The sequence below is a fragment of the Macrobrachium nipponense genome, chromosome 11 (assembly GCF_015104395.2).
Source record: "Macrobrachium nipponense isolate FS-2020 chromosome 11, ASM1510439v2, whole genome shotgun sequence".
Classification (NCBI taxonomy): domain Eukaryota; kingdom Metazoa; phylum Arthropoda; class Malacostraca; order Decapoda; family Palaemonidae; genus Macrobrachium; species Macrobrachium nipponense.
The window spans coordinates 102,984,474-103,006,005 of record NC_061087.1 but is presented as its reverse complement, the minus strand read 5'-3'; the positions used below and the strand labels follow the sequence as shown (position 1 = coordinate 103,006,005).

General features: G+C 44.0%; 3 protein-coding genes across 3 annotated transcripts; all 3 read left to right on the top strand.

The window, feature by feature from the left end:
• Positions 1-12,913: 12,913 nt before the first annotated feature.
• On the top strand, positions 12,914-14,985 carry LOC135209684 (uncharacterized). Its single transcript, XM_064242434.1, has 5 exons — positions 12,914-13,100; positions 13,496-13,690; positions 14,096-14,290; positions 14,498-14,674; positions 14,831-14,985. The coding sequence occupies exons 1-5, from the start codon at positions 12,914-12,916 to the stop codon at positions 14,983-14,985; spliced, it is 909 nt and encodes a 302-aa protein (XP_064098504.1).
• Positions 14,986-15,905: 920 nt separating this feature from the next.
• Positions 15,906-17,072, top strand: LOC135209678 (uncharacterized). The gene is made up of 2 exons (XM_064242423.1): positions 15,906-15,975; positions 16,168-17,072. Exons 1-2 carry the CDS (start codon positions 15,906-15,908, stop codon positions 17,070-17,072), a joined length of 975 nt encoding a protein of 324 aa, XP_064098493.1.
• A 1,431-nt stretch (positions 17,073-18,503) lies between these two features.
• LOC135209671 (uncharacterized) lies at positions 18,504-19,150 on the top strand. The gene is made up of 2 exons (XM_064242410.1): positions 18,504-18,600; positions 18,870-19,150. The coding sequence occupies exons 1-2, from the start codon at positions 18,504-18,506 to the stop codon at positions 19,148-19,150; spliced, it is 378 nt and encodes a 125-aa protein (XP_064098480.1).
• The last annotated feature ends 2,382 nt before the right edge of the window (positions 19,151-21,532 follow it).

Sequence of the window (21,532 nt, the reverse complement as noted above, 5' to 3'; positions counted from 1 at the left end):
GTAAAAAGTCTTTTAGCCATCTCCCTACTTTATCCACTATATTATGTTTTCTAATTTTCTTCGCTAATATATTATGAATAAAAAAAGACTAAGCTTGAAGAAATTGGGTAAAGAATAGTAAAAAAAATATATTGAAAAAATACAAGATTATATATATATATATATATATATATATATAGTATATATATATATATATGTATATATATATATATAGTGTATGTATGTATATATATATATATATATATATATATATATATATATATATATATATATATATATATTATATATATAGAGAGAGAGAGAGAGAGAGAGAGAGAGAGAGAGAGAGAGAGAGAGAGAGAGAGAGATTACAAATAAGACTAAGCTTGTAGAAATTAGTTAAGATATTAAGAAAAGAAGAATAAAACAATATGCGATACAAAATAAAAATAAAAATACGAGATGCTAAAGATTAAAAAAACAAAAAGTAAACAAGGGAAGAAAACTGAATACAAAAAGAAGTAAAAAAAAAATAAACAAAAACTGCCCGATCGCTAATTTCCCTCTCTCAGTGACGTCACTGGAGCACATCAACTGGGCGATGCACTTGTCATTCCGTCAGCTGCATTGTTGCAGTTCACGATTATGGGTGTGCATTCCATATTTGGGTGCACTAATAGTTACAGACAGTATGGGATTTGTTTTCACAGGTTCCCTAAAGACCCCGAGGTGTCCAAAGTATGGATTAATGTATGTAAAAGAAGTGATAACATTAATGTTAAGGATGCCAGGATTTGTTCTGTCCATTTCCGGACAGAAGATTACGAAAGAAATCTTCAACTTGAACTGCTACCACAACTTTACCAGAGAAGTTATCACAGATTAAAGAAAACCGCAGTTCCCTCTTTAAATTTACCTGTTAAGGACGTAAAGTCAGGTATGGTTTAACAATTTGTTTACAAACTCATTGGTGCAATTTTTAGTGACATATCTTCGGTTGATAAGTAGCCTGGACTAAATTCTTGAAATGAAGTACTAAATTAGATTAGGCCTAGCCTGTGCAATGAATGAAGAAATTATCTGATTAAGGCCATACAATTTTTTTTCTTTTATACATTCATTTTATGAATGTAAATTTGTTCGAACAGGTGATTAGACATATGCGTGGTGACGTACTTCTGAGTACGTCTTCCTGTGCAGACAATAATTAGGCCTAGATCTTTTATTTCTTAAGAACTCCACTAAGGGATATCGTGGGGTCAGAGTATAGACTGAGTTCAAGTGTAGACTGAGGAATTTCTTGTTAGGTAAGAACAACATTTTAAGTAATCACGGTCATAATGCCGCTCCCAATAATGATAACATGTCATGTATGAGCAATACTATACTCTGTTTTTTTTCATCTGTCCATCCGCCAGTGGTGTTTTTGTATGGTAACACTGCGTCCCGGGCTTGAAATAGTTACGCTGTGTAAGTTTTAGGTAAATAAAGGATATCTGGTTGTACATTTGCAACTGAAAAGTGTTTTAATAATTTTCTGTATGCGAATTACACCGTTAATATTCGAAATAGGATATTTTTATTATTGTCGAATGTAAGCTGCCTTTTCGGGGTGGCGAATGGAACAGCCAGACGCAAATTCCATCAAACAGATGCTAAACCAAGTTACGTCATATCGTATCTGGCTGAAACGCACTTTATAAAAATTAACAGTACATACTGATATACTTACGTATAATGAAGTAATACATTGACATCTTGCCGTAGTGAACAGCCAGAGAAGCAATTTTCCCGCCACTGCGTCTGGCTGTTCCATTCGCCACCCCGAAAAGGGAGCTTACATTCAACAATAATAACAATAACCTATTTCGAATATTAATGGTGTAATTCGCATACAGTAAATTATTAAAACACTTTTCAGTTGCAAATGTACACCCAGATATCCTTTTATTTACCTAAAACTTACATGTAGCGTAACTATTTAAAGCCCGGGACGCAGTGTTACCATACAAAAACCCCACAGGCGGATGGACAGATGAAAAAAAAACAGAGTAGTGTTAAGGAACCAGGTAAGTCTTGGGTTTCCAAAACCCCTGAAGAAAGTGACTCCAGTCATGTTGACTTAGACTCTGAATTATGTATCTGCTCCTCTCTTGATAAGAATTCCTCAGGAAGGTCTACCTAATGAGCTGGAGGAAGAGGATTTTGTAGATCTTGGAGTAGAGTCTGAAAATGGTATAGAAATTGAAGCCTTAAATTATCTGGGAGGTTATATAGCTCATAAGTACAGAAATAAATATACTTCCTTAGGATTCCAAGAAATTGAAGGCCTAAACAACGACTGGATCTCCAAAGTGAAGAGGAAAGTGTTGTTTAGGCCGAGTCCTCAATTTGTCAGTAATTGAAAGGAAATGGAATTACTCTTTTAAATCTTTTCATGGGGAACAGTTGAAACCAGGCGTTGATGGGATTACGAAATTAGTTAATATTTTCAGGGAATTAACCATTGATGCTCCAGAGGAAGCAATGAAGTTCTTTATTAGGTGCAGAATACATTTTAGGATGAAGATATTAAATGCTGAAAGGAAGTCAGAATTTCTTAAAAAAGGTGTAAACAAAATGAAAAAAAATTCTTCAGTAATTTTTAGTAAATAAAAGAACAATACGCTAATTCAATAAAAGTCTGGAAGTTTTTATATATATATATATATATTCATTCACTCTCGTTACTTTCGTTATTTGTATTCCAACAAGATTATATTCTGTATGGTAAGGTCTTAGATATCTTGATATAACTGTGTTTTAAGTGATAGAGAGAGAGAGAGAGAGAGAGAGAGAGAGAGAGAGAGAGAGAGAGAGAGAGAATATTTTCCTGTATGGAAATTGTGAACATCAGCATAGCAACAAATTACTGTCAAAACATACCTAATCATTAAGTGCACTGCCCAGTCGACGCGCACCTGTGACGTCACAGTGCGGGAACCGAGCGACCGACGATCTCACCTTATGTTATTCCATCTTTAGGAGGACAACTCAAACAAAACACAGACTAGAGAGCGTCTAACGAACGAACCCGTCTCCCCAAGAATAAAATGTGAAAAAAAAAATAAAGAAAATAAAAACATTCCTGCATTGTGGGGAAGTGTTCTTTGCCACCCCGGGGGAAATTAAGACACTGTATCCAACTCGAGCTTCCTGATATAATATATATATAATGGATTCCAACCGATGCTTTCTCCTAATTCAAACCGCAGAACAAGAAAGATTTCGCACTTTTCCTTTTAAGTTTTGCCTTTTTAAAGACCATCGTTTTCTATGTCACTCGCATTTCTTTTCCCGTTTTCTTCTTCAAGATGTTTAGTTCCGGAGCATTTCAATAAGCTCTCTATATACGTTCTTCTGGAGAGAGAGAGAGAGAGAGAGAGAGAGAGAGAGAGAGAGAGAGCTGGGGTGGTTACGTTAGGTCCAGAATTTACAATTCGGTGGACAAATAAACAGGGGACATTTACCACTTGCTAATTTCATATTGAAGTTCGTTGTGGCAAGATGGTGAATGAAAGGATTATTCATTGTTGTTGTTGATATATATATATATATATATATATATATATATATATATATATATATATATATATATATATATATATATATATATATATATGAATCTAGGTATGTTGATTCCCGGAATTTTGATTCCCGGTATGTTGGTTCCCATTATTGTTCATTCCCGGAAGTTTGATTCCGAAGTGCTAATTACCATACAACTCCCGGCAAAATTTTAGTTCTTCTACCCATGACATTTTTTTTAATGTAAATAGTCTATTTGTTTATTTTTCCCAAATAGTTATAAAATATTAGTATATTAAAGAATTAAGTACAAATTTTTCTTTATTGACAATTAAAAGTAAAATTTTGTACACAAACAATAGTCAATAAAAATCATTGCAAGACAATGGGAAATACTAGTTTTAATAATGCAATATCCTTACAACTGCATTTAAGAAGTCCATTTTTTTCTGTGAATCATACCGCAAAACTATATTTTTCAATCGCTCGTTTAAGTTCTTGTATTTTCGCTTATTTGGAATATCATGACCAGCTTCAAATTGAGTTTTTTTAATTGGGCAAGGTTCTCTTCTTTTTTCAATGCTGAAATAACTCTCCAGATGTTCGGATGTATACCTTGAACTACACCCCGTAGAGCACAGTGATAACCTTCTAAATTATTATTGGTGCGAGGATGATCTTGCAAAGTTCTCTCACGTACATTCCATATATCAATAGGATATAAAGGTGATATTCGCCTTCGTCGATTACCTCTACCCCTTTCACACCCAATAAAACATGCTTCAAAATATGACACCAGTTCTTTAAGAACTCCAAGAAGTAATTGTTAGTAAATAGACTATTGTCATGTTTTCTTTGGTTTAAACACTCTTTAGGTATGGCCAGTCGGGAATCAAATCACCGGAATCAACAATACCAGGAATCAAATTACCGGGAATCAAAATTCCGGGAATGAAATTACCGGAATCAAAATTCCTGTCACCATATATATATATATATATATATATATATATATATATATATATATATATATATTATATGGCAGCAGTCCTAAATATATATATATATATATATATATATATATATATATATATATATATGTGTGTGTGTGGTGTGTGTGTGTGTGTGTGAGTGTGTGTGTGTTGTAAACATGAACTTTCTAGTTTGTCCCTACCTGAACAGCAACAACAACAACCACAATAAATGATCCTTTCATTCACCATCTGGCCACAACGAACTTCAATATGAAATTAGAAAGTGGTAAATGTGTAAGAGTTTACATATAATAAAGACTGTATTTTGACATTCTATAAATGATGAATATTATTGTTAATCAAAACTCATGTGTCATATCAGAATGTGTAGGAATGTAATGTATTATTGAAGCAGTGTTGACGTTGCCCTAACGTTGCTCTGCGTCGCTTTGTATAACGTCTTAGTTTGTATACACTTGGATCATCAGTTTCATGTTTAAAAAGGTAACGCCAACCGATGCCCCATTGGCAAAATACATGTTGTCGTTCCCATTACAGTCTGTGCCTACGTAACAGACCTAGATTAGTATTTCCATTTGTGTGTATAACAATTGAGCAATATATCGCTCACCTATGATCTTGTAAACCGAATTATACATCAGACTTCTATCACACCGCTCCGCAAGAAGAGCTATTCAAATCTTCCTGTAGATATCATTGTGATGTAAATTTGTTAAATATAACTTGTTATTTAACTATGAGTTTCAACGACTCAGCCTCTACATCAGAAAGAAGCAATTGAATGGAACTTGAAGAATATCATCACAGTCGATGAGACTGAGTCAAGAATGAAGGGTATTTTACCAACTGACATCTGCTTTGCAGATCAAAAGAACGACCCAGTGCCTCGTTTGTATATATAATACGAGGGCACTAATAAATGTCCCCCTGTTTATTTGTCTGCCGAATTTTAAATTCGGGACCTAACGTACCCACCCCAGCTCTCTTTCTCCCTCTCTCTCTCTCTCTCTCTCTCTCTCAGATTATATATATATATATATATATATATATATATATATATATATATATATATATATATATATATATATAGAATCCCTGGAATCGTCCAATAGATATTTCCTGAATGTTCATCCCCATATGAAAATTCAGAAGAAGGAAGTATCCTATTCCTTTTGTGATACAAAGTAAAAAATTAATGTCTCTTCTCTAATATTCAACTTTCTCTCTCTCTCTCTCTCTCTCTCTCTCTCTCTCTCTCTCTCTCTCTCTCTCTCTTAGGCTTCCTGATGTCGAGGCTGTGTGTGTGTACTTATGATCTAAATCTTCATATCAATTTTGGAATTCTGGGAACTGGAAAGGCTGGAATACGATCGACTGGCTTGTAGTATAAAGGGTAAACGGAATAAAAGCAATAATGGGTAGGATCATTCACCAACGTTTGGACATTTTTCGAGCAATTAGAATCCTGTATACGATACATGGAAGGGAATAAGAATAGAAATGCGCACAAAATACTAAGGACTAATTAATGAAAGATCGTTAGCTTCAGAACAGCATGAATGAACACAAACCAAAGAAAAGTTACTAAACATGTCTTATACCAGTGAGAAACCAAGAAAGCACATTGGATTATGCGAATTCAAGAGCATACGAAAGTCTTATAGGCCTAAATTGAAGCCAAATTAAGCATATCAAAGAAAAACAGTTACGAAAATCTTAAAAAAAAAAAAAAAAAAAAAAAAAAAAACAAAAAAAAAAAAAAAACGGACAGAATGCCATGACAATGAGAAATGACTGAAAAGTCATGAATGAATAACTAAGAAATTTAAGAAAAGTATGAGAAAAGACTTTTAAACTACAACATTAAACAGAGCGAGACCGAGATAGATAGTGGGAAAAGAAATATTGTAGATGAAAGTAAATGTTTACATAAGTAAGGAGTAACGAAAATAGAGCCACCCACCCCCAGCCCCCCCCACCTTTTTTTTTACAGTATTACCCACTTTACAACAACATCAGAAACATTAGGATTCATTACGCTTCCATTTCAGAAAGACGAAGCTGTGCTAATAACTAAAAAGAAGAGAAGAGCCGTTACAGATGTTGCACCTTTCCCTTACCACCATCACCACCACTACTACTACTACTACTACTACTACTACTACTACTACACTACTACTACTATAGGATAGTCAAGGCGATGATGAAATAGGTCTCTGGCGGATTACACTGGTGTTTTGGCAACGTGTTGGGAGAAGTAGTGAGGATCATTTTTAATTTTCGCATTATTTATATGTGTTCCTTTTACATCTATTTTAATACCAGTAGATGCTTAAAATAATACTGTTTCATGCCAGTAGATGCTTAAATTAATTATTTCATGCCAGTACATACTTAAGATAATTATGTTTCATGCCAGTAAATGCTTAAATCAATTATTTCATGCCAGTAGATGCTTAAAATAATACTGTTTCTTGCCAGTAGATGCTTAAAATAATTGATTTAAGAGCTTGGTATTTTAAGATACCATAGATTACTACGTAAACATCTACTGGTAGATTACTACAAAGATCCTTATTCCGAATGGTAGGCATTTTTGTCTATTTATACGATTAAATTATTTTCATCAATTACTTTTGCAATTATACTTTTCATTCCCCAGTACTTTTACCTCTATATGTCGGTGCATCGCACCCGTTGGTGCCGTCGTGTCGTCTTCAAAGGTAAATTACATTTTAGTTACAGTCGGGAGAATAAATATTACTTTCAAATCTTGTACAGCAAGTAAATTAACATATGGACAAACCATCGATATTATGGAATAAAGTGTAAACAACAGTATAAAAAAAAATCAATAAACAAGCAGGTGCACTCCGAGACGACTTTCAAAGCAGGTTCCAGGTGACGTTCCTAATTGTAAACAATGTGCCAAATGACCATGTAAGGAGTACCCTGATAGGGTCATCTCTCTTGGCTAGGCTCTCCCGTATCGGCTCTGTGACTGGCCGTTCATCCAAGCGTTCATCTTCGCCCAAGGTCTATACTACATTTTGGTTTAGAAGATGAAGACGACTGTCAAAATGAATTGACCTCCCTCCCCCTCTCTCTCTCTCTCTCTCTCTCTCTCTCTCTCTCTCTCTCTCTCTCCATATATTATATATATATATATATATATATATATATATATATATATATATATATATATATATATATATATATATATATATAGAAGAATCATAGGGGTAGCAGAGACCCGACCAACATCCAGGTTGAAGAGGTAAAGGCATGTCTTTCACAAGTATCGTTTATTACACCGACGTTTCACATCACATGATGCATCCTCAAGGCTGGAAATTATATATTAAGAATACTAAAATCATCACTCACTCATAAAAAATCTAAAAAAGCACAACAGATATTTGACATTTACAAAAATACAAATTAAAACGAGAACTTGAAAGGATCACCCTACCAAGGTAACAAGAGATAAAAAGTGACTAAAAAGGCAGAGAAAATTAACATAAGAAGATGACTAAACAGAACGTGGAGAGTAAAACAAACAAGCAGTTATGGTAAAAACAGTTGCGTTGGAACAGGCAGTTATGCTAAAAAACAGTTGTGTGGACGACGATTGGGTATTTAGTGTTGTACACTGGTCTTAATAAGAAGGGACTCCAGCACCATCAACTCGTCGTCTCTACTTGCTGATCCAATAATCTTAAAATCATTGATGTCCAAGCGGGCACCACAAATCTGAGAGTGATTCCGAATATTGGATGATTTTAGTATTCTTAATATATAATTTCCAGCCTTGAGGATGCATCATGTGATGTGAAACCGTCCGGTGTAATAAACGATACTTGTGAAAGACATGCCTTTACCTCTTCAACCTGGATATATATATATATATATATATATATATATATATATATATATATATATATATATATATATATATATATGTATATATATATATATGTGTGTGTGTGTGTGTGTGTCTTTGTGTGTGTGTTTGTCTAAGCTCGGAGATTCTTTAGACATTGGTCTAGCTCTAAACTAGTACCATTTATGTACTACTTATGTGGTTGTCAGTCGACTGTAGTGGGTTAGCAGACAAAGGTCAATGGCATTATGCCAACTCTCTCTCTCTCTCTCTCTCTCTCTCTCTCTCTCTCTCTCTCTCTCTTCTAGCATCTTATCATTAATCACTATCAAGCAACCAATGATTTTTATATCGGAGCAAAAAATATTTACGAGGAATTCATGTTTTCTAAACTGGTGTGAAAATGACAAGCTAAATAACCATTATTTTTTCTTAAGAGGTACAAAATTCTCAACACAAAATAATCAGCGAAAGCACATAACGCTGTACCATGGTCACTCCCTATAGGCCTAAGATTGCAGATGCTGTGGGACGATTTAAAAGGAGAGGAAAATGTATCTTTTTCGAGTAGGTCTGCAGCAAGAATGTATTCCCACAAGTGCTTGGATATGCCGTAACATTTCGTCCACCGTCTTCTGAAAAGTTCCTTACAGGGGGTGAAAACGTTCGCTGGTTAAGCTCCGCCCTTTCATCCCCACCCTGAGATCGACATATATATATATATACACAGGACTCTGAGGAAGTGAAACAGTTATTGGCTGTTTGGTGAGCAAGAGCCCGTGCTGACACAAGGTCAGCTTAATCAAAAACAACAGTGAAAAAGATCAGAGAGGAGAAGAAGGAAGAGACAAAGGATAAGAGAGGAAGCGTAGGATAGAGGGTAGAGGGCGCACGAGTGAGTGGGAATGGAAACAAGAAAGTAAAGTTTGTAGTTGGAGAGAGAGAGAGAGAGAGAGAGAGAGAGAGAGAGAGAGATCCTGACGACAAGTAAACCCATTCAGAGAAGAAACGTCTGCAAGAGGTTTTGAGTAGTAACCAGCCTTTCAAGTTCTAAGACTATGCCATTCCTTCCTGCAGTGCAAACAAAGATAAGGAGAAGCCCATCTGTAGCTTTTACTGTCTCCTCGTAAAGCCATGTCGTATTGAGCAGAGATCTCATCAGCTGTTTTACTGACTGGTAAGTAATCCATTACCGCATTGTCCCCCCTTTTCACATATAGTCAGATTTAATTTTATTATGTAAAGAGGAGAAACCATTCTGCATTTATCTTTGTGAATAAGCTTGTAAAAAAAAAGTTGTGTTCTGATTGAGTTTTAGAGGATCCCAATCCGTAGCACCATACTAATCTGAAACGGTAATCAGCTTGAGACTTGTTAAATGACTATGATAAATTAAAGAATAATACTGAGTAAAATATTTATTTTTCCCTAGAATAAAATATAATTGTAATGGTTGCTGCCCCCAGTCACCTCCCATCAGTCCACTCAACTGTGAACAAGAACCAGCATCCCCCAGGGACAAGAAACCCACCATGTCCCGACCCCAAGATATGCCAGCACCCATCCACAGCTGATGGATCAGACAGTGTTAAACTGGAGGCAACCCCCAGTCACCTCCAACCAGTCAAGCCACCTGTAAACAGGAACCAACAGTGCCCAGGGCCAGGACACCCGCCATGTCCTGAACCCAAGAGATGCCAACACCCATCCACAGCTAATGGATCAGAGAGTGTTAAACTGGAAGCAACCCACAGTCACTTTCAACCAGCCACCATCCTGCAAACAGGAACCAGCATCACCCAGGGCCAGGACACCCACCATGTCCGAACCCCAGACCAGGCAAGCACCCATCCACAGCTGATGGATCAGAAAATATTAAACTGGAAGCAAACCCCAGCCACCTCCAACAAGCCCACCATCCTGCAAATAGAAACCAGCATCACCCATGGCCACGACACCCACCAACTCCTGACCCCAGACAATGGAAGCACCCATCCACAATTGATGGATTAGAAAGTGTTAAACTGAGGGCAACCTCCAGTCACCTCTAACCTGTCGACCCACCTGCAAACAGGAACCAGCATCGCCCAGGGCCACGACACCCACCAACTACTGACCCCAGACGGTGCAAGCACCCAACCACAGCTGGTGATCAGAAAGTGTTAAGGGGGCCGGCCAGAACCCCTATATATGGTGGTATAGGGCGAAAAATGCAAAGTCATGAAAAAATTCATGGAGCTTCATATGGCAATTGAGAATACGTATACGAAATATTTCGTCAAAATTCCTCTTACTTTCGTAGTTACAGGGTAATTAGTAAACATAACTCAATAAGCCTAAAACATTCATCTGTACAAGAAAATGCAATATTTCTTCTGTTATCGTAAATTTTGATAATTATTGGCAAAGAAATTGTGAGAAATGACATCTGTAGAGATTCCGTGGCTCGCAGAAGCGAGTATCTGGTTCAATCATGAATCAGTTGGACCATAGACTTCAAGTAGATTACACGTTCGAGTTTCACCTCGTGACATTCGCTTGCTTTTACGTATGTTTATGTATGTTTCGGCAAGAAGTTCATCATACCAATGAGGAAAAGACAAGGAAAACATCTCGCTAACATACAGACGAAGAAAAATCGTTCAAGTATTATTACAGAATATCATAATATACGCATAGTTAGTGAAGAGAGCGGGGAGGGTTGCCTAATAACGCCCCTTCTTGCCTGACAGCACACGTCACACTGTGCCCAAGGCTACGATCTTTGAGCAAAGAGATCTTCATTTATGATAAATAACATAGTTTTGGTTTTTTTAATACCGAAAATGGAATATGAAATTCATAATAATCATGATTTATTAAATTGTCTTTGTAAAAAGAGAGTACACCTTCGAGTTTCACCTCTGACATTCTCTTGCATTTACGTTTGTTTATCTTTGTTTCGGCAAGAATGTCATCATGCCAAAGAGGAAAATACAAGGAAAACATCTCGATAACGTACAGAAGAAAATTCGCTGTAATAAGCCGAGTTAGTGAAGGGGAGGGAGGGGGTTACGTAGGAAGGAGTGCCCCATCTTGCCTCAAGCAGTACCCCAGGCTACGATATATGAGCAAAGGGATCATCATTTATGATTAAATTATGATAAATAAAATAGTTTTGGTTTATTAATACACAAAAAAGAAATATACATTCATAATAATCATTATTTATTAACATTGTCTTTATAGAAATACGAAGGAAAACTTTGAACGCCCGTATCTCAAAACTATACTTATTGACCTTCAAAATCAATCTCCTCACTTACTTTTAAAACAATAACATTGGAATTTGGTATATAACTCAGAAAGACATTATAGAACAATCAAATAGAGCCCTTTTTTTCAATTTTTGTTTCGTCTTTTTTTTATAAATTTTTTTCTCGTGATTTATAGGGTTTATTTTTTTACCATATTGAAAAATTCATATCTAGCAAAAGAATGACTTTTAGAAAAAAAACTCCATTTGATTGGAGGTCGACATCAGGTCTATATATGGTAGTAATCCCAAGTCTTAATATTAAATATCATGGGAGGAGATAGAATTTGAAAAATGGTTATTTTCGGGATAAATTGCCCTGGCGTCACAAAATCGAAGGCCAGAGGTGAAAATCATATGCGGTTTGGAGATGTCCCAAGTCACCTTATTAGGTGGTATGAATGTCAAAGTCCTGTCATTAAAAAACGGCATTAGCCGGCCGGCCCCCTTAAACTGGAGGCAACCCCAACTCACCTCCAACCTGTCCACTTACCTGCAAACATGTACCAGCATCGCCCAGGGACAGGACACCCACCATGTCCTGACACCAGACGATGCTAGCACCCATCCACAGCTGATGAATCAGAAAATGTTAAACTGGAGGAAATAGTCAGTCACCTCCAACCATTCCACCCACCTACAACCATGAACCAGCCCACCCAGGGCCAGGGCTACCACAATGTCCTGACCCAAGACGATACCACCAAACCCAGTCACCTCCAACCAGTCAAGCCTCCTGGAAACAGGAACCAGCAGCGGACATGACCAGGATACCCAAAATGTCCTGACCCTAGACTATGCCACCATACCCAGTCACCTCCAACCAGTCAAGCAACCTGCAAACAGGAACCAGCAGCGCCCAGTGCCAGGACACCCACAGTGTTCTGACCCTATACGATATCACCAATCCCCGTCACCTGCAACCAGTCCACCCACCTGCAAGCAGGAAAGAGCAGCGCCCATAGCCAGTACACCCACCATGTCCTGACCCTAGACGATGCCACCAAGCCCAGTCACCTCCAACAAGTCCATCAACCTACAAAGAGGTACCAGCAGAGCCCAGGTCCAGGACACCCACCATGTCCTGACCATAGACAAAACCACCAAACCCAGTCACCTCCAACCAGTCAAGCCACCAGCAAACAGGAACCAGCAGAGCCCAGGGGCAGGACACCCACCATGTCCTGACCCTAGATGATGCCACCAAACCCAGTCACCTCCAACCAGTCAAGCCACCAGCAAACTAGAACCAGCAGAGCCCAGTGCCAGGACACCCACCATGTCCTGACCCTGGACGATGACACCAAACCCAGTCACTTCCAACCAGACCACCCACCTGTAAGCAGGAACCAGAAACCCACATGGCCAGAACACCCACCATGTACTGACCCTAGACAATGACACCAAACCCAGTCACCTCCATCCAATCCATCCAACTGTAATCAGTCACCTCCAACTAGTCCACCCACCTGTAAGCAGGAACCAGAAATGCCAAGTACCAGGACACCCACTATGTACTGACCCTAGACGACGACACCAAACCCAGTCACTTCCAACCAGTCCACCCACCTGTAAGCAAGAACCAGCAGCGCCCTTGGCCAGGACACCCACTATGTCCTGACCCTAGACAATGACACCAAACCCAGTCACCTCCAACCAGTCCACCCACCTATAAGCACGAACCAGAAACGCCCAGGGCCAGGATACCCACCATGTACTGACCCTAGACAATGACACCAATCCCATTCACCTACAACCAGTCCACCCACCTATAAGCACGAACCAGAAACGCCCAGGGCCAGGATACCCACCATGTACTGACCCTAGACAATGCCACCAAACACAGTCACCTCCAACCAATCAAGCCACTAGAAAAAAGAAACCAGCAGCGTACAGGGCCAGGACACCCACCATGTCCTGACCCTAAACAATGCCACCAAAACCAGTCAACTCCAACTAGTCCAGCCACATGTAATCAGGAACCAGAAACGCCCATGGCCAGGACACCCACCATGTCCTGACCCTAGATGATGACACCAAACCCAGTCACCTCCAACCAGTCAAACCACCAGCAAACAGGAATCAGAAGCGTCCAGGGACAGGACACCCACCATGTACTGACTCTAGACGATGACACCAAACTCAGTCAACTCCAACTAGTCCACCCACCTGTAAGCAGGAACCAGCAGCGTCCTTGGCCAGGACACCCACCATATCCTGACCTTAGACAATGCCACCAAACCCGGTCACCTCCAACCAATCAATCCACTAGAAAACAGGAACCAGCAGCGTCCATGGCCAGGACAACCTCCATGTACTGACCCTAGATGATGACACCAAACCCAGTCAACCCCAACAAGTCCATCCACCTGTAAGCAGGAACCAGCAGCGCCCTTGGCCAGGACACCCACCATGTCCTGACCCTAGACGATGCCACCAAACCCTGTCACCTCCAACCAGTCCACCCACCTTTAAGCAAGAACCAGCAGCGCTCATGGCCAGGACACCCACCATGTCCTGACCCTAGACGATGCCACCAAACCCAGTCACTTCCAACCAGTCCACCCACCTGTAAGCAGGAATCAGCGAAACCCATGGTGCCAGGACACCCATCATGTCCTAACCATAGACATTGCCACCAAACCCAGTCACCGCCAACCAGGCAAACCACCAACAAACAGGAACCAGCAGAGCCCAGGGCCAGGACACCCACCATGTCCTAATCTTAGACGATGCCAGCAAACCCATTCAACTCCAACCAGTCCACCCACCTGTAAGCAAGAACCAGCAGCGCCAATGGCCACGACACCCACCACGTCCTGACCTTAGACAATGCCAAAAAACCCAGTCACCTCCAACCTGTCCACCCACCTGTAAATAGGAACCAGCATCGCCCAGGGCCACGACACCCTCCAACTACTGACCCCAGACGGTGCAAGCACCCTACCATAGCTGGTGATCAGAAAGTGTTAAACTGGAGGTAACCCCAAGTCACCTCCAACCTGTAATCAGGAACCAGCAGCGCCAGTGCCATGACACCACATTCCTGAACCTAGACCGATGACACCAAACCCAGTCACCTCCTTAACCAGTCCACCCACCTGTAATCAGGAACCAGCAGCGCCCAGGGCCAGGACACCCACCATGTCCTGACCCTAGACGATGACACCAAACCCAGTCACCTCCTTACCAGCCACCCACATGTAATCAGGAACCAGCAGCGCCCAGGGCCAGGACACCCACCATGTCCTGACCCTAGACGATGACACCAAACCCAGTCACCTCCTTAACCAGTCCACCCACCTGTAATCAGGAACCAGCAGCGCCCAGGGACCAAGACACCCATGTCCTGACCTAGACAATGACACCAAACCCCAGTCTTCTTAACCAGTCCCACCCACACCTGTAATCAGGAAACCAGCAGCAGCCAGGGGGGCCATGACACCCACCATGTCCTGACCCTAGACGATGACACCAAACCCAGTCACCTCCTTAACCAGTCCACCCACCTGTAATCAGGAACCAGCAGCGCCCAGGGCCAGGACACCCACCATGTCCTGACCCTGGACGATGCACCCACCATGTCCTGACCCTAGACGATGCACCAAACCCAGTCACCTCCAACCAGTTCCACCCACCTGTAATCAGGAACCAGCAGCGCCCAGGGCCATGACACCCACCATGTCCTGACCCTAGACGATGACACCAAACCCAGTCACCTCCTTAACCAGTCCACCCACCTGTAATCAGGAACCAGCAGCGCCCAGGGCCATGACACCCACCATGTCCTGACCCTGGACGATGCCACCAAACCCAGTCCACCTCCCAACCACCCCCCTGTAATCAGGAAACCCACAGGCCCGGGCCCCAAGGGACAACCCACCATGCCTGATGGACACCAGGACGATGCACCCACCATGTCCTGACCCATAGGGACGATGCCACCAAACCCCCGTCCCATCCAACCAGTCCACCCACCTGATCAGAACCAGCAGCCCCAGGGCCAGACACCCACCTGTCCGAGGACCCTAGACGATGACCCAACCATGTCCTGACCCTAGACGATGCCACCAACCCAGTCACCTCCAACCAGTCCACCCCCACCCTGTAATCAGGAACCAGCAGCGCCCAGAACCATGACACCCACCATGTCCTGATGACCCTAGGACCGATGCCCCCACCCACCATGGTCCTGACCCTACGTGCCCCAGCGATGACACCAAACCCAGTCACCTCCTTAACCAGTCCACCCACCTGTAATCAGGAACCAGCAGCGCCCAGGGCCAGGACACCCACCATGTCCTGACCCCTGGAAGATGCCATACCAGTCCTGAAACCCTAGACGATGGACACCAAACCCGTCCCCTTCCTTAACCAGTCCCCACCCAATACCTGGTAATCAGGAACCGCAGCGCCAGGGCCATGAACCCACCATGTCCCTGACCCAGGGACCGATGGACACCCAAAACCAGTTGCCTCCATTAACCGTCCCCACCCTGGAATCAGGAATAGCCAGCCCCCCTCCCCGTGCCTAAGGACCACCACCATGTCTGACCGGATGAGCCCCACCCACATGTCCTTGAACCCTGGACGATGCAACCCACCAGTCTCGCCCTGGACCCGAGCACCACCATCTGTCCTGACCCTAGACGAGTTGCCACCCAAAACCCAGTCCCACCTACCAACCAGTCCCCCCACCACCTGTAATCCAGGAACCACAGCAGGACCCAATGGCCAGGTCACCCCACCATGTCCTGACCCTGGACGATGCACCCACCATTTCCTTGACCCTGGACGAATGCCACCAACCCAAGTCATCTACCTAACCAGTTCCAACCCACCTGTAATCATGGAACCAGCACGCCCACGTGCCCAGGGCCATGGACCACCCACCATGTCCTGGACCCTGGACGATGACCACCCACCATGTCCTGAACCCCTGGACGAATGCACCCCACCATGTCCTGACCCTGGGACGATGCCCCCTCCCATAGTCATTGACCATGGACGCTGCCAACCCCCACCATGGTGTCCTGACCCCCTGGACGATGCCGCCAAACCCCAGTCACCTAACCAACCTGGTCCACCCACCTTTAATATCAGTAACCAGCAGCGCCCAGGGCCATGGACCACCCCCACCATGTCCATGAACCCTGGACGATTGACCAACCCCCATGTCCTGATCCTGGACGATGCACCACCATGTCCTGACCCTGACGATGCACCCACATGTCCCGACCCTGGACGATGCACCACATGTCCGACCCTGGACGATGCACCCCCATGTCACTGCCTGGACGATGCACCCACCATTCCTGACCCGGACGAGTGCAACCACCCATGCCTGACCTAGACGAATGCCCACCAAACCAGTCCCTCCAACCAAGTCATCCACCTGTAATCAGGAACCCAGCAGCGCCCAGGGCCAGGACACCACACCAATGTCCTACCTGGACGATGCACCCACCATGTCTGACCCTAGAGATGCACCCAACATGTCCAGACCTAGACGATGCCACCCATAAACCCAGTCATCTCCAACCAGTCCACCCCACCTTCTAATCAGGAAACCAGCAGCACACAGGGCCAGGAACAACCACCATGTCCTGACCTGGGACAATGCACACCATGTCCTGACTCGGACAATGGCACCCACTATGTCCTGACCCTGGACGATGCCCACCACCATGTCCGACCCAAAATGGGACGACCCCCCCCCCCACCATGGCACACATGTCCTGACCTTTCTGACGAACCGCACCCACCATATCCTTACCCGGACGATTGCCACCCAACCATTGTCCTGAACCCTGGACGATGGCCAAACCAAACCAGCACCTCCAACCAGTCCACCCACTGTAAATCCCAGGGACCAAGGCAGCGCCCAGGCCCAGGCCACCCACAATGTCCTGAAAACCCCTCTGGACGATGCACCCACCATGTCCTTGACCTGGCGAGTGCAACCACCATGTCCTGACCCGGACGATGCACCCACCATCCTCTGTCCTGACCCGATGCACCCACCATGCCTGACCTGACGATGCCACCACCAGTATCCTGACTGGACGATGCACCCACCATGTCCTGACCTGGACGATGCACCCACCAGTCCTGACCTGACGAGCCACCAAAACCCGTCACCCTCCAACCAGTCCACCACTGTATCAGGACCAAGCAGCGCCCAGGGCCAGACACAACCATGTCCTGACTCGAGGCGATGGCGACATCCATGTCCTGACCCTGACCGATGCAACACCATTGTCCTGACCCTGGACGATGCACCCACCATGTCATGACCCTGGACCCGATGCCACCCACCATGGTCCTGACCCTGGACGATACCACCAAACCCAGTGACCTCCAACCAGTCCACCCACCTGTTATTTTCCAGGAACCAAGCAGCGCCCAGCCAGGGCCAGGAACACCCACCATGTCCTGACCCTGGACGATGCACCCACCATGTCCTGACCCTGGACGATGCACCCACCATGTCCTGACCCTAGACGATGCCACCAAACCCAGTCACCTCCAACCAGTCCACCCACCTGTAATCAGGAACCAGCAGCGCCCAGGGCCAGGACACCCACCATGTCCTGACCCGCGATGCACCACCATGTCCACCCTGGAAGAGCACCTACCATGTCCTGACCCTGGACGATGCACCAAACCCAGTCACCTCCACCAATGTCCACCCAGCTTTAACAGGACAGCAGGCCCAGGGCCGAAACACCCACCAATCCCCTGACCCTGGACCGATGCACCCCCCCATGTCCGACCCTGGACGATGCCACCAAAACCCCATTCACCCCAACCAGTCCACCCACCTGTAATCAGGAACCAGGGCGCGCCCCGGGCAGGGACACCCACCATGTCCGACCCTGGCGATGCACCCACCATGTCCTGACCCTGGACGATGCAACCCACCTGCCTGACCCTTAGAACGATGCCCACCCAAAACCCAGTCCTCCCAACCAGTCCACCCACCTGTAATCAGGAACCACCGCCCAGGGCCGGGACAACCTAACCATTCTGACCCTGGACGATGCACCCACCAGTCCTGACCTCACCCGGAGAAATCCCCCCATGTCCCGACCTAGACGTGCCACAAACCCCCATCACCTCCAAACCAGTCCCAACCCACCGTAATCAGGAACCAGCAGCGCCCAGGGCCAGGACACCCACCATGTCCTGACCCTGGACGATGCACCCACCATGTCTGACCCTGGACCGATGACACCACCACCCCGTCAACCAGGTCCACCAGTAATAGAACCAGCAGAGGGCCCAGCCACCCACCATGTCCTGACCTGGACGATGCACCCACCATGTCCTGACCTGGACGATGCACCCAAAACCCAGTACCTCCAAACAGTCCCACCCACCTGTAAATCAGGAACACGCGCCAGGGCCATACCACCCACCATGTCCTGACCCTGGACGATGCCACCAAACCCAGTCACCTCCAACCAGTCCACCCACCTGTAATCAGGAACCAGCAGCGCCCAGGGCCAGAACACCCACCATGTCCTGACCCTAGATGATGCCACCAAACCCAGTCACCTGTAAGCAGGAACCAGCAGCGCCCAGGGCCAGAACACCCACCATGTCCTGACCTAGATGATGCCACCACCCAGTCACCTGTAAGCAGAACCAGCCAGCGAGCCAGCCGAACACCCACCATGTCCTGACCCTAGACGATTGACACCAAACCCAAAAGTCACCTCCAAGCGGTCAAGCCACTTACAAACAGTAACCAACAGCGCCCAGGGCCAGGACACCCATGTCCTGACCCCAGACCATGCCAGCACCCATCCACAGCTGATGGAACAGCAAGGACCTTGACTGGTTCAGTCCAGCATGTCAAGAAGCATGTCCAAATATTCAGTGAATCGTTTTAAAGTCATATCACGAATATTTCTATCCATCATCGCCTTTTTGATAGAGGAGGGGAATTGCACGCTCTCTGCGCAATGTCTTAGTATGTCACTTAGACCTCTCATGTCCTTTTCAATGAACCCAAATGTAAGTTTGCCGCCAGTTATCTTACTCTTCATTTTATGATAACCTAACCACAGTGGGCTGCAATGCCAAAGTCCACTATGCTTGGTTGGTTTGTCTTTTCATTAATGACTATGTTCTTCACGAACAAATCCATGTGAACTATATTTTTTTTATGAATCTCTTTGAGTATCTTACAGATTATCTTAACCATTTCCAGTGCTTCGCTGGGCATTCTACCTGATTTTTCCAGCCATTTTTTGAAGCCAATGTTACCCCCATCTTCCATGATGATAGCAAAGGGTTCGATTGGTACCACAGCCAGAATGCCTGGTGTGCCTTCAATTTCTGCCACTTCTTTCAACATCATCGCCTCATTCAATAAGGTTTCGTGTAATCTTGGTTTTCGGCGAACATGTCCCTTATCTTTATAGAGTTTTATGATTACAGGTTTATCCATATCGTCAAAATGGTAACGATGACATCTACCAAAATGTCCTTCACCTACAAGATTGTGGTCATCTAATTCAACACCATCTAAACAGGCTAAAGGTATTCCTAATTGTGTTGATTCTTTGATGATTTTCTTTGATGGCTCTGGTAAACTTTTGTCTATGGCTTGAAAATTCTCTTTGCATTCCTTCAGAGTTTTATTCCTCACTACTCCGATATCCTCTATTTTATCCTCGACAGTAACAGCGATGTCACTCTTTTCTTTCTGCATTTCCTCTTCAGGATGACGTCTTTCTTTATCCTGTTGGCATATTTCAAGCTCGACTTGCGCCTGATGCAGGGCAGTCATGACTCTCTGATTTTCCTTCATCATCCTCTGGTTCTCGGCGAAGAGAGCGTCCTGGTTGGCCACCAGCTTATTGACAATGCATATCAAGTCACCATTTTGTTTCCGGAGGTCACTCATTTCCTGCATCATTAATTCGTTCAAGGCCGCCAGAGTACGAGTAACAGTCCCTTCTCCCCAAAGGTGAAATCCTTCGCTGTCACTCGGCACAATTTTCATACGTTTTTTAATAGTTTCAATGTCGTCACAGGGATCTTCTTCCCGCAAGTTAAGCTCTTCTCGAACGGGCTCTTTTTGTTCTTCAATCTGCAGCTTCTCTGCAATCTTCTCATATCTGGATGTCAGTTGCTCCACTCGTCTGTCCAGTTTTTGCATTCCCTTTTCCAAGGACTCAATCTTCCTGTCTTTTCCTAATGCTTCCATTTCCAACACTTCAATCTTCCGCTCTTTATTTAATAGCTCTTGCTGGGTAAAGACGATCTCTTCATCTGCGAACACGAGTCTGTTTTTTATTTCTTCATACCTCATATCCTTCCTCAAAATCTCTTCTTTGAGATTTTCAATGCATCTGTCTTTCTGAGAGACGACCGCTCTCAAGTCGGAAATTTCTTCGACGTGGACTTGGATCTGGTCGTCTTTCATCATTACGAGACCCGCCATATTGTCCACCTCCTGAGACAAAGTCCGCTCTTTCATACGAAGTTTCTCGTGTACTTCCTTCATTTCAGACATTAAGTTGCAGAGGCGCTCAAATCCATCTCCCTTGTAGTTGTCTTCATCAGTTTTGTCAGCCTCCATTTCCTTTTCGACTGGCTCCGAATCGTCTCCATTACATAACATTACTTCGGAGGGATTAATCAAAGACTCGGTATCCTGACCATTGTTCAGCGTTTCATCCCTCTCCTGATCATGGTCCGGACTTTTAACCTCCATCACTGGCAAATCTTCCATTTTAGCCAGTTTGTTAATTCGTTTAAAGAAAGTCTTAAATAGCTCGATAATTATATAAGAAAATA

Bases quoted from the DNA above. Each gene is read 5' to 3' on its own strand.
- LOC135209684 (XM_064242434.1), top strand. From the start codon at position 12,914: ATGATGCCACCAAACCCAGTCACCTCCAACCAGTCAAGCCACCAGCAA. The intron at 13,101-13,495 runs GTACTGACCCTA...CCCACCTATAAG, and splicing joins ATGGCCAGAACACCCACCAT to CACGAACCAGAAACGCCCAG. The intron at 14,291-14,497 runs GTAAGCAGGAAT...CCCACCTGTAAG, and splicing joins TCCAACCAGTCCACCCACCT to CAAGAACCAGCAGCGCCAAT.
- LOC135209671 (XM_064242410.1), top strand. From the start codon at position 18,504: ATGCCACCAAAACCCCATTCACCCCAACCAGTCCACCCACCTGTAATC. The intron at 18,601-18,869 runs GCGATGCACCCA...CACCGTAATCAG, and splicing joins ACCCACCATGTCCGACCCTG to GAACCAGCAGCGCCCAGGGC.
- LOC135209678 (XM_064242423.1), top strand. From the start codon at position 15,906: ATGGTCCTGACCCTACGTGCCCCAGCGATGACACCAAACCCAGTCACC. The intron at 15,976-16,167 runs GTAATCAGGAAC...TCCCTGACCCAG, and splicing joins CTTAACCAGTCCACCCACCT to GGACCGATGGACACCCAAAA.